The sequence below is a fragment of the Strongylocentrotus purpuratus genome, unplaced genomic scaffold (assembly GCF_000002235.5).
Source record: "Strongylocentrotus purpuratus isolate Spur 01 unplaced genomic scaffold, Spur_5.0 spur5_contig_840, whole genome shotgun sequence".
In the NCBI taxonomy this organism is placed as follows: domain Eukaryota; kingdom Metazoa; phylum Echinodermata; class Echinoidea; order Camarodonta; family Strongylocentrotidae; genus Strongylocentrotus; species Strongylocentrotus purpuratus.
In genome coordinates this window covers 1,365,246-1,377,719 of record NW_022145547.1, presented here as the reverse complement: position 1 = coordinate 1,377,719, position 12,474 = coordinate 1,365,246, and the positions used below count along the sequence as shown (strand labels likewise).

At 35.8% G+C, this 12,474-nt stretch overlaps 1 protein-coding gene across 1 annotated transcript in view; it reads right to left on the bottom strand.

Annotated features, from left to right (window-relative positions):
* LOC582957 (pikachurin) overlaps nucleotides 1–12,474 on the bottom strand; it is a 68,640-nt gene that overhangs the window by 17,183 nt on the left and 38,983 nt on the right. Inside the window, exons 3-4 of the mRNA XM_030988651.1 lie at nucleotides 5,297–5,501; nucleotides 523–667 (exon numbers count right to left, since the gene is read on the bottom strand). Of these exons, the coding sequence (XP_030844511.1) occupies nucleotides 523–667; nucleotides 5,297–5,501 (350 nt within the window). The remainder of the gene's footprint in view (nucleotides 1–522; nucleotides 668–5,296; nucleotides 5,502–12,474) is intronic.

The following is a 12,474-nucleotide window of genomic DNA, read 5'->3' as shown; positions in this document are numbered from 1 at the left end:
AGGGCATGAGCTCATACTTTTACAGAAAGTTAACACCCTTTTGGCTCTTAACAGACACATTATGCTTGGAATTCTATCTCCATGTCCTTCACATTGAATTAATCAATACTACCATTAAACCTAATGGCACATTGTCATATTTCATGAACAAGGTTATTTTTCTGACAAAAATTACAATTTTGGAACTGCATAGGAAAGTTCACCTTCAACTTCAAAAGTACACTAGAATTTCTGAGAAATGAAGGTACTCTGCCAAATTGTAGGAAACACAACCTCATGAATAACAGCACGATGTTGAGAATACAAACAATTTGGTGCTTAACATTGAGATACATGGAGTTAGGTCTGTATAGGAGTTACTCAGGAGTGCTTTCTATACATCATTTGAATAATAATTTGTGCAATCTATGAAAACTTCCTTTTCTTTCTAATAAGACAATGTCTCAATTTTCCTGATGTTCTTAGAACACTTTAGTTGCCATGGTTATCCAGTAGTTAGTAGAGGGAGTTATGATGACTTACCGGTGTGGAACCCCTGACCATACGAGCATCGTCGAGTTGGAGCCAACCTTTACGAGCATCTCTACCGATCTTGAGAGTGTGCCACTTGTAGAGGGTGATAGAGGTCCGGCTGGTGATCACGGCTGCTCCCTGACCACAGTCAAACCTTCAAGAGAGGATAACAATTGTATGAGAATTATATAAAAAAATGATAATAAATATTGCTTGTATATAAGTATGAAGAAGGAGAGGAAGGGAAGTGGGAGGAGAAGAAGAAGCAAAAAGAACGAGAAGAAGAAGTGGAAGGTTTAATTTATTGATTTTCTAAGTATATTTTGTTCAAGATATATCTTAAAACAGCATCTGATGAATACTTCAACAAGCTCTGCTTCTAGTTAGTTCCTCTTTTCTCTTGTTATTACTGTTATATTTGTCGTTTCATTGTATATTTTTTTTGTAATATACTTATTCATTGTATTATGTTTTGCATGAGACACAGGAGAGAAGTTAGTGAGTTAGTGAGAGAAAGAAAGCAAACAGATGGAGAGAGATGGAAAGACAGACAGAGAGAGAGAGAGAGAGAGAAATAGAGTGTGATAATGAGATGGATAGATAGAGTACGGAGATGAAGAAAACATTAAAAAAAACTTTCAAGAGAATATTGTATTACGTTGAAGAAAAGCAAGATTCCAAGAAACCCACTTACAGAAAACTCTGAAGGTGCAGAAAAAAAAAGTCAATTCAATTGAAGTTTCTCACTTTCTCAAAACACCCTCACCAATCCAACACTTTTATGGCAGGCCGACGACGGTGTAATAGAATCTCTTTACAAATTCGTACAGATTGATTGTATTGATTCACTTTGAGGTATCCAAGGCCAGTTTCAGAGTCATTTAGAGGGAGATATAAAAAGAAATCTGGCTAACCGTCCAGCTCTCCACAATTAAGATATCAAGCGTGAGGGGCACAATTTGTAAACACACTCCGGGAATCGCGGCGACTCTTTCCCCCAAGTTCTACACGATTCGTCTGGGTTCAGACGTGCATGCAGCACGTGCAGACCATCTTGGAGCCACATTTTATTGATCAGCTTCTCTGTTTGTCTTCCTTTCAAACCATCTCAGTGCTCATTAGCAAAGAGATATCTCATCTTTACATACATGTATCTCTAAATGTGAGACTGAGTTTACATAAAATAGTTGTTTTAATGGCATACTTCATAAATCATATACAAGTTAGATGTGATATATTTAAGACTTCATTCTGAGTTGATTTATCTACCCATCTCCAAATTAGAAATCTTCTTTTATCTGTTTATAGCCAGAAGGGCGTTAATTCTGTGTTAAGTGATATGAGTTAATGCCATTCAGGCTCCAAACAGAGATATTGGTAAATATCAAATTTTAATAGAAATATTAGATAACTTTTCACTTTACTAATTTTTATGTTTTTCTATTTACCCATACAAATTGGCAAACTTTATTCAATCAATTTTTGGACAAAATATTAATGATCAACATATTTACCTCAAAACATCCTCACTAGCATATGTGATGGAATCTGATTAAATTTTAATGAAGCTCCTTTCCCCATAATCCATTTTATTTTGAATGTGCAACTAAACATATGATTTTGCATGGAAATAAGTTAGCTTCCTCTTGTATTGCTCATATAACTTTTACTTCTAAATTGAATTAAATGGCTTCATATTACTGCAAGTTCTATGAATCAAAACGGAAGCTGGTCATTAAACTGTGCGGCTACTATCACCACCAGCCTTTCATTCAAAGTCATTTACATTGAATTCAACCTGCTTCAGTTTATGCAAGGATGACAAAGCAAGCAATAAATCCTGGTCGGTCGTGGAGCCCATCTTGTTTAGGTAGGCTTGTTACCAATGCATAAATCCAATTAAAGTACTGTTAATAGAGCGGCAGAGATGATGTGGACACACAAGCCTATGTTACTTATTATACATCATGTTCTAGTCCGGTCTTCATGATGTCATCAATGTCTATGCTCTAAATGAAAGTCATAATGTACCCTGTCTGCTTCTGTGTTGTTTCTTTATTCGATAACTGGGTTAACCTATGGGTTATTTGTTTAAGGCAAGTAAGAAATTAACTACCGGTAATAAACTTAACAGATACATATAATGCATTCTGGCTTTCAGCCAATTTTTTACATTACATATTAAACATGGCTAAATTTGCATCATCGATTATTATTAAACTGAATGAAGAAAGAAAATCTATACCAGTAGTTGATTTCAAGGAGGGGGTACACTTTGACCCACAATGCAATAATTCAATCAGGCATGATACCAAACGTTCAGAATTCTGAATAATGGAACTGGGACAATGAATGACCAAAAGCTGTATAACTGAATAAAAATGTGGATTAGTCATGATGTCTCTTCAATGCCCCAAACACCCACATATTTCTATACTATCAACTTCTTCCAATGCTATAGATACATCTGTCAAACTTGCCCCAAACTTTGAAAAAAGGATATTCCCCCTAAAACCACAACACCCACACAACTACTGGACTTTGCATTTCTGATTCCTTTGTGGCTGAAGATACAAAGGATGGTATATATACACCTGACTTTACAGGACAGGACATAAATCCAACCACCTCCATATTGCAAAAAGAAATGTATGTCACTGTTGGGTATTGAGTCGGTGAATCCATGATTTATTTGGGCACCATCATAATTACAATCCATTATGAAGGTACACCATCTTTCTTCATGAGTCAAGATACCACAATTTGACATCAATCGGAGTTAATACCAGGGATTATAATAAAGAATTGAGCCAGATTATGATAGAATGGTAATGATAGATAACAGTGGCCTAAGGTGGAATAGTTTGTTAACCTTGGCTATGAGATGGAATGAGATGGAATGAATGGCTCTATAGAGGGGTAATAAAGGCTCTTTTGAAGGAGTAAGAAAGGCTCTTTGGAGGGGTAATAAACCCAATCTGCAATAGATACAGGTGACACATCTATCATGAAGAAGCGGAACAGGTATACACTTCTTGCTAAAAGGCATTTAAGGGAATGGGGGTGTTAAAGTAGGTAGCTTGGTACGTTCTCCATCTTCTCAGAAGCATACATGAAAATGATCTATTCTAGTAATTGAACAATACAGTCCAACAGAATTTGATCAGTTTATCCTGTCAATTTGTTACAATTCATTTCCTGGTCTTGTTTGAATAAATGTCAGAAGACTTGAACATTTCATTTTATATAAAATGTTTTTAGTTTTGTTGGCTTGCTCGTAGGTATAATCCTTACTAAGTGCAATGACAAATAACGACAGAAGGTACTTTCTGTGATTCTCTCAGAAGGATAGACAAAAAACATTATTCCCCAAAGGTCATCACAGCTTAGTAAGGATTTTCAAGCAATTTTCAAAATGGACAAAAGTAAGTAACAAACCATCTCTAGAAAGAAAGGCTTTGAATAATTCATCGCAAAGAGAGAGAAAGATATTGTCTGTAAGGTAAAGGATCTGTAAAAGATCTGTAAGGTTTTCGAAAGGGTGACTTTTAAGCAGAAGCTCTTTGTAATCCACAACAAGGAGATCTGACTCCCATGTTATGATAGAAAATAATCAGATGACATTGAGTGGAAATCTTCCTATTGTGAGAATTTAGGATATGAAAGATTATGATTGCTTTTTGGAGGCATGAGAATGGGATTAGCAACCACAATGATACGAGAATGGTATTGATCTTGAGGCTAAAGCCACAAAATTAAATTGGGTACTGTTAAAAGTCATTCTAGAGATTTACAGAATAAAGGGTTCCTTTGAAACGGGGGTGTGATTGATCTCATTTCTTTTAAATCCTCAATTTTTTTTTCTTATTACAAGCAAAGGTGAAAATGGGTTTTTCACCATTCAACAAATGTAGTTTAACAGAGTTTACAGATCAATAATTTATTTTTACTTTACAACTAAACCTTGACTGATGACATGAAAGAACATTTATATAACATTACAGGTTGATAAATAGGTGAAAGTTTAACAAAAGAACAAAGAAACATTGTACATGACAAAGGAAGCCTTAATATTGAAGTTGACAAGGCGGCTTTCACAAAGGAAAAATTCAATTCTTCACAAATCTTTAAACTAACCATTCCCCTCCAAAATGATAAACTGTGATACTATAGATAAGCTTAAGATGACAAACATTATAGATGACTAACCATATGAATAGAATGACAAAAATTAATGGGAACATAAATTACAAAGAAAATATTAAAAAGAAACGAAAGAAAAATATAATATGAACAGAAGAAGCTCCATAGATAACATTAATACAGTGAAACCTGCTTTAGCAGCCACCTGTATATGAAGGCCACCTGTCTACAGTGACCACATTATTCTGTTTTATATACATATTGTTTCTCATTGCAATTTGTGGAAAATGAACATAAAGATTGGTCAATATTTGCTCCAGCAAAAATTCGCTTTGGGCTTTATATCGTGAAAGCTATATGAATGCGGTGAGGGTTGCAATTGGATTTTAAGGTTAGGGTTAGTGTAAGGATTGGGCATACTGTTTAGTTTAGTCCTAAAGTTAGGAATTAATATCAATGTTAATATATGACACTGTACACAAAGCGGGAACATATGTCATACAACCCTATAAAGACTACCTGCTTTATAATAAGACCACTTTTCATTTCTCCCTTGAGCAGTTTCAAGGCTTTGCTGTAACAGATTATCAATATAGCTTCTTTTGAAGAAAAAAAAAACAGTAAAAAAAACTGAACATACCTGAAGACAGCCTTTCCATCGACCAGACCGACAGCCATGTAGTCCCCTTTGCCATCCTCCTCCTGACTAGCAAACAATAGCCTTCCATTGAGAGACTCCGGCTTGAAAGAGATGGTTATGTAGAAGGACTGGTAGAGCTTGGAGGTGGGTACCGGTATTGAGAGGTACGAGGTGCCATAGAAACGAGGGAAGCGGATGTTCACAGCTGTATAGGGAGATACAACATGAAGAAAGGATAGTAAAGTGTGACTAGACAAGACAAGATGGACTATTAATGATCAGCATTAAAAAGGACAGGAGATAGACTTCTTGGAATATAGAGCCCGCATTTCATTCACTATTAGTATCTAAACACAAAATTTACATGCATGTTAAGATACAAATATGGTTGATACCATATACATAAGTTTTTGACAGGGTATAACATCATTCAACTCCCTACATGAATTTCACTGACTTTATAAATGTGTTATCTAACTGTTTTACGAAAGATTAAGCTGTCATTGTTACCAGAATGAGCCTCCTTCATACTTGATGACCTACGAAGATAACCAGTCTTAACTCAATCTGAGTGAGATGTGAACGTACTCCAGTGGTTAAGATGGCAAAAAGATTTAATGTCAATAAACAGCTTACATTCACCTAGCACTAATACACAGCCTACTAATGTATTATTTTATGTAGCCACAACAACTTTTCCTCATTCACTTTATCACGCTATTTGTCACGCTATATATTGAATTCATATAAATAACCATTTCCAAACTTTAAGTGATTTTCTTCCTCATTACTCAAGATATTTTACAAATGGACAAAAACCTAATGCATGAAAAAAGCATACAATTATGAATGTGCACTCAAATGCATTTGAGTAGGTCATAACAAACCTTACAATACCATAAAATCATAGTTATAGGAAAAGCTTCAAAAAACTCTATTTTCCTATTAAAGGTAAAGACCAGTTATGGTCATGCGATTGCATTGTGAAAGAAACGTTGTGGAATCGATCAGAAAAGGTTGATCATCTAGCATCTAGAATCTTTAAGGTTCTGGAATCATCAAAATGATAAGAAATTTGGCCCATTCTTCGTAAAGTTACAAGCACTAAACACAGAAAGATGTATATGGGACTACCCTATATCTCTCTCACAGACCATGAGAGAAACAGATTTACCAAGTATATGAATTAGTAGGCGGTTTCCCGGCAAATTTTTTATCATCATGTACTAGTCAAAACATATTCTTTCACATGATTGGTAATGAGAGCTTCCATTTCATTTTTTGAAATTGGGGCGTTTCCAATACTGGCCTTTACCTTTAATAGTATACCCCTTTAATATTTCAGGGAAGTTGCATATAGCTACTGCTACATTTTAAGCTCAATCTCATTTACTTATACATGACAGACTGTCAAACAGTATTTGATGTTTTTAAAAAGCAAAATCCATAGTTCGATGACATCCAGAAAGGCAAAGTATGCGAGCTGAGGAAGCTAATAATACAGGTCTTTATTACATTGGCTTCATCTGCCTTCAAAGCCAGTAAATTGATAGGAATTACCTCACAGACCAAAAGTAATCATTCCCTTGATTAAATTCATTTTTGTGTTTAGTTTGTGGCAATCAAATTTGCTAGAACCTCCGTCGTCGTAATAAATGAGGAAGAAATGAGAAAACAAAATATGCTTCTTCAAATTTCATTATCAGCTTGATAGCATTGGCAATTTGACCAGATCTATCCGGAATGTGGATGCCATAACAAATGTGATCTCCTCTGAACCATAAAAAAGATGGATATTGGAATTGCACATAAGATGTTTTTTCAATTTAGTGATACAGTCATTTGGACTTGCCAGATGCATTAAATAGCAGGATTATATTTTCTTTGGAAATTGGATTAGTTATACCTAGGGTGGCATTTTGACAATTATTTTATCTCAGATATTAGCTAGTAGCTATTTTGTGCCATATACGTTACTGACTACATCTAGGGTTTATATGAGGTTTATAGTCCTACTAAAGTAAAGATAAGACCAAATACAAAGTGAAATGACGTGTCTATTTATGTTCAGAACTCCTCTTGATAATGTATGGAACCCAAAATAGCCACATACATCAGATTTTGCCCTTTAGTGATTTTTATTGGCATAACAAACTGTAAATTGCAAATTTCGCTGGTGTTTGCGTATGCTGTCTACCCATCATTAAAGTTGCCACTGTGACAGAGCCCATCGACTAATAAAGAGCTTAAGCTAAAGATTTTTTTCGATTAATATCCCCCTCTAAAACAAAGATAAAATAAGTTATCAGAATACGAACTCTAGCAATCGCATGCATCTCCCTCCCTCCGCCTCCCTCCCTCTCCCTTTCCCTCCCTCCCCAAACACACACCCATATACAGAAATACTGTTCTCTCCTATTCTTCCTGTAGAGTAGAGAAGAACGAAATCAATATGATTCAGTAAATGCTACATAAAAAGCAATTATATTTCTCCTGTAAGTAAATTAATTGCATAAGAGGAGACGAGAATGATATGGCAAACATGCAAACATATCATCAATAAACGTTCTGTGCCAGAGTTCTCTCTCTCTCTTCCTCTGTTTCTCTCTTTATCGCTCTACATAAAGTGGACAAATAACGCCAAAGTTTGTTTTTCAATTATCATCTCTTCGTCGTTGGCGGATACGTGCTTTCTCTCTAAATTGGCCTCCTGTGGTAGACAGATGATCTGGTGTGGATGATGCCTAGTCTTTTTAGAAAGACTATTTCTCTCTATTTGCATTCATGGAAGTTGTTTGAGCTCGCTGAAAGAATGTATGATTGCCACCAGGACATTGAGATATAGGCAATGAGGAAATTGGGGGTATTGAGCCCTAAATATCCATTGGCAAGTTGACTAATACCAACTTTTTGAAAATTGTACATTATGACAATTTTCATTCATGTTGATTGCATTTTTTGTTGATTCTCTATATTTTTACATCACCCTTTCTTCTTTTTGCTTCTCTCCTCTCTCTCTCTCTCTCTATTTCTCTTTCTCATCTTCCTCTCTTTCTCTTTCCCTAACTCCTTTCTTCCTATTCTCTCATATTTTCTTGACTCTTTGCTTCTTCTTTTCTCTCTCTCTCTCTCTCTCTCTCTCTCTCTCTCTCTCTCTCTTTCTTAATCTATCTCATGGTTAAATTGCTGTAAGACATTCGCCATTTACTCACAAGCACTCTAAAAGCATCACAAATGTCACAATCTGAGACACTACTCAACATAGTTTTACATCCCACAATCTCTCCCTAACCCTGATGCAAAGAGCTTCCCTCTCCAGTCTCTACCGTGGACGAGAATACGAGATTGAGCTCCAAGACTAGGAAAGGTCGGCGTAGAGATAGAGAGCATGTTAAGTGAGAAGTTGATGGAAGGAGGGATGAACTAAATAATCTGGGTTTTAATATTGATCTGTGAGTGGGGATGAACGTAATGGACAACCCAAGGTAAGATTACAGACGTTCCGTGCAGTCCAGCACACTCAGAGAAGGACAAATTGCAAAAAAAATTGCATGGTATCTCCTTTATGCTAGTGCACTTTTAAGCAAGAATATTGATAAAAAAAACACTCATTTTACATCTAGCCCTGAACCTGTTTGTAATGGCAGCACTTAGCGCCACTTTGTTTGAAATGCATCCAACTATTCTTGATCACTGATCTGTAATCATTGTAATTTTATTTATTCATCGTTATTTAGCAATATTTGCCTTACATATCTTTGGCCTCACATCTAGTGCATTGCCATAATTCATACGAGACAGTTCTATTTTTTATATATCCCTTGGGGTTATAGTTACAGTTATTTATGAAATTGTTTTTCAAGCTACAAAACTACACACAGCCCAAAGTGGCTCACAGACATCTTCGAACAAACTTTCAAAAATGCCATTGGCCTGGGTACATGAAAATAGATACTATGAACCTCTGACATATAGATTTTTCACCTATAACCACAAGTGACTTCTTTTTTGTGGAAGGTCTCCTGAAGTTAAGTAGAAGAGGACAGATAAATGAACAGTATCAGACAATGTCAGATTAGCAATTGAAATACGAGGATTTGGGGAATGGAAGGAGTTATCTAGCATCTGAATTGAAGGGGATGGGAATAGCCATTAAGGAGGTACATTGTACCTTTTCATGTACCGTGCTATAAATCACTGCTTTTATTGTATACAAACAAGGGGCTAAGTGATCTAGAAATATCAAACATCATAAATCATCACTGTCCCCATTTGCCATAAACAATAGATATTCCACTGACTTCTTGCTCTCTCTTTAGAATACAATCTCATATACCCCGCTTAGTCAGGTAATATAAGAGCAATTGGGATCAGAAGAGGGTAAATCATAATTCAAGAGGGGCTTTTCTGCACCCCTGATATCCATTTTGGAGTGTTATTAACCCTTACAGCCTCATCAACTTTAAAAACATGTATCATACATAGGATTCCATGGGCTGAGTTTTAATCCTCCTTCCTTTTGTTAATGGTTAGTTCTTTCCAAAATATTTCTTTGTATCGACCATCATAATCATTAACCTGATTTGCATTTGAAACAAAAAGGGACAGGTGTTTTGATACTGCATTATTTTACTTTCAAGCTAGGATCAAGATTTAACCCACTAAAGCTTAACATTTCCTATGAAAGATTACTAAACCCCAACGTGCTATTTTCACATTCACCCTGTGTAAAAGATTATGAAACAGTCTACTCATGCTACAACATTAAGAAAGATTGTATGAAAGAAAAAGCATTGTAAAACATGACTCAACAAATCATGCATATTTAATACATTTCTCAATGCAGTACGTCTCAATGCAGTACACCTCAATGCTTCAAAGTCCATGTTTGGCTCGCGAATTCCCAGCAGAATTTAGAACCTCACACTTGAGGTAACATTGATGATGCAAAAGGCCTCTTATATGACGAAGCAGGTTCAGTACATTTTAAAGAAAGGTTGATGAAGTCAAAGGCCTCTCATGCAGGTTCAGTACATCTGAAATGATTCCGTATCTAATATACATATAGAGAGCTAAAATAGTCTCCCCCACAAGTCGAGTACCTCAACGTGACCAATATTTGTAAAAAGCGGATTCCAATCCACATCAATGAAATCATTCACTGTAATTTGAGATCAATGAATAAATACAAGACTCAGAATGATTGCTTGTCACACTTGGCGTACAGCATGCCGTAAGCCAGCGCCAGTGAGATACTTCTGATCATGTTCATAGAGATGGGCATTTTTAAAGGTTACCTCCTCATTAACACCTTTCTGCTATAATGGGTTAATATTCCCCCAGAGTGCACACATGATAGTATGGTATCATGTTTCATTTCATTTCATAAATGAGGCCTCCATCTTGGAATGCATGACTGTCCGGGCACCATCTCTTTTCTTCTATGCTATACCTGGAGAAGGCGGATTTTAATGTCCCTGGCAAAAGGGTGTAAATACCATTTTAGGTCAAATTTTGATGTTTCTGTTTAATTGCTCGAGCAATAAGCTCTCACTTAGATGATGTAAAGACTGAAATGTGTTAAGTGGATTTAGTGAGAGGGCAACTGTCAAAATTTCTAAAATGGCATGTGCAAAATCAGTCCAAATTGAATTAGCAGCAAGAAATCTAACATACATGTACCAAACACATGTCAGAATATTACAAAAGGGATGACAAGTTTTCATGAGGAATTCAAAACAAAAGCAATTTTGTCAATTCCCCCCTTTATAAGGATAGATTAATGCACATTTAAAATGAAAAGAAACTTCACAAAGGAAAGTAAAACATTTCTTCCTTCCTCAAGCATTGGAAGTTAAATTTAGAGAGAAGGATAGATTTACATCAATTTGACTGCCCCAATTTCAACCATACTCACTTTAAAGAGTAGGATTAGTGACCTAGATGTGCACATAATAATCATTGCAATGAAACTAAAATACAAATCTCATTTCTGCAGACCCTTGTGGTATGCAATGGAAAGGATTTTGCTTCTAAATTGACAATTTGCCAGTCTATTCAACTAGGATTTACCTCTCCATGCCCCCCCCCCCTCAATGATAGTTTGTTCAAATTTGTGTGATTAATCATTAAATGTGTTATTGTACTTCTTATTGTTGAAAACAAGTCCATCATATGTCATCATGAACACTTTGGATCCTGCCCTTATGTATACACTACATGCTAAATAACCAAGGAGACGAGTGTTGTAAAAAATCATATAGTACTGAATGGGTTGATAAAGATTTCAATTATATCATCCTAACCAACTTACAACCTGTCCTGTTCAGAGCCAGAATTAAGAGTGACATTTCTGTGGTAAAATACATGTTTATGAGTTAATGTCTTTCCAAATAGATGTGTTCTGTCTGAATATCTGACATATTCTGTGTCTGAACTGATGTCTAAGGAAAGAGAAATTCCCTGATTTAGGCCAAATTCATGATGGTATAAAGATACTAGCCTGCAGACATGCTTAACCTCAGGTGACCATTACAAACACATGTCGGTTACTAGACCTTATAATTATGGAAAATAATCTTCCTTCACTCAACGGCTCTCTTCCATTCCATTCCATCTCCGACTCTTACTCTCATCCACTGTCTCTCTCTCTTTCTCTCTCTTCCGCTTCTCTCTCTCTCTCTCTCTCTCTCTCTCTGTCTGTCTGTCTGTCTGTCTCTCCCTCCCTCTCTGTCTCTCTTTTTCTCCCACATGTCAGTCCCTTTTATACTTTTTTCCTGCAATGTCACTCTCCCTCTTCGTTTCTTATAATATCTCTCTGTTGCCAATCAACTTTTTCTGTCTCCTTCTCTCCAACTAGTTTCCATTTTTACAATCATTGCTTTTGATACTTCCTACCCTTCCATAATAACATCTCAATCTCTCAATTCAGTGATTCAAGACATATCACATGCATACTGTTACATTTTTAAATATTGGAACACATTTCTAAAAGGTAAAGATAGCAAATACATTTCTCTTTTAACCTCCATGCCTTACTACCATTTTATCTGTCATTCCTCACTTGCATTATTTTTGTGTGCCTCTCTTCTTCTATATCTTGATTAAAAGTATCACCATTATTTATCTTTACTTTCCAACATTTAATTAAAGATTTCATCCTCTCCTAAGAAAATAAT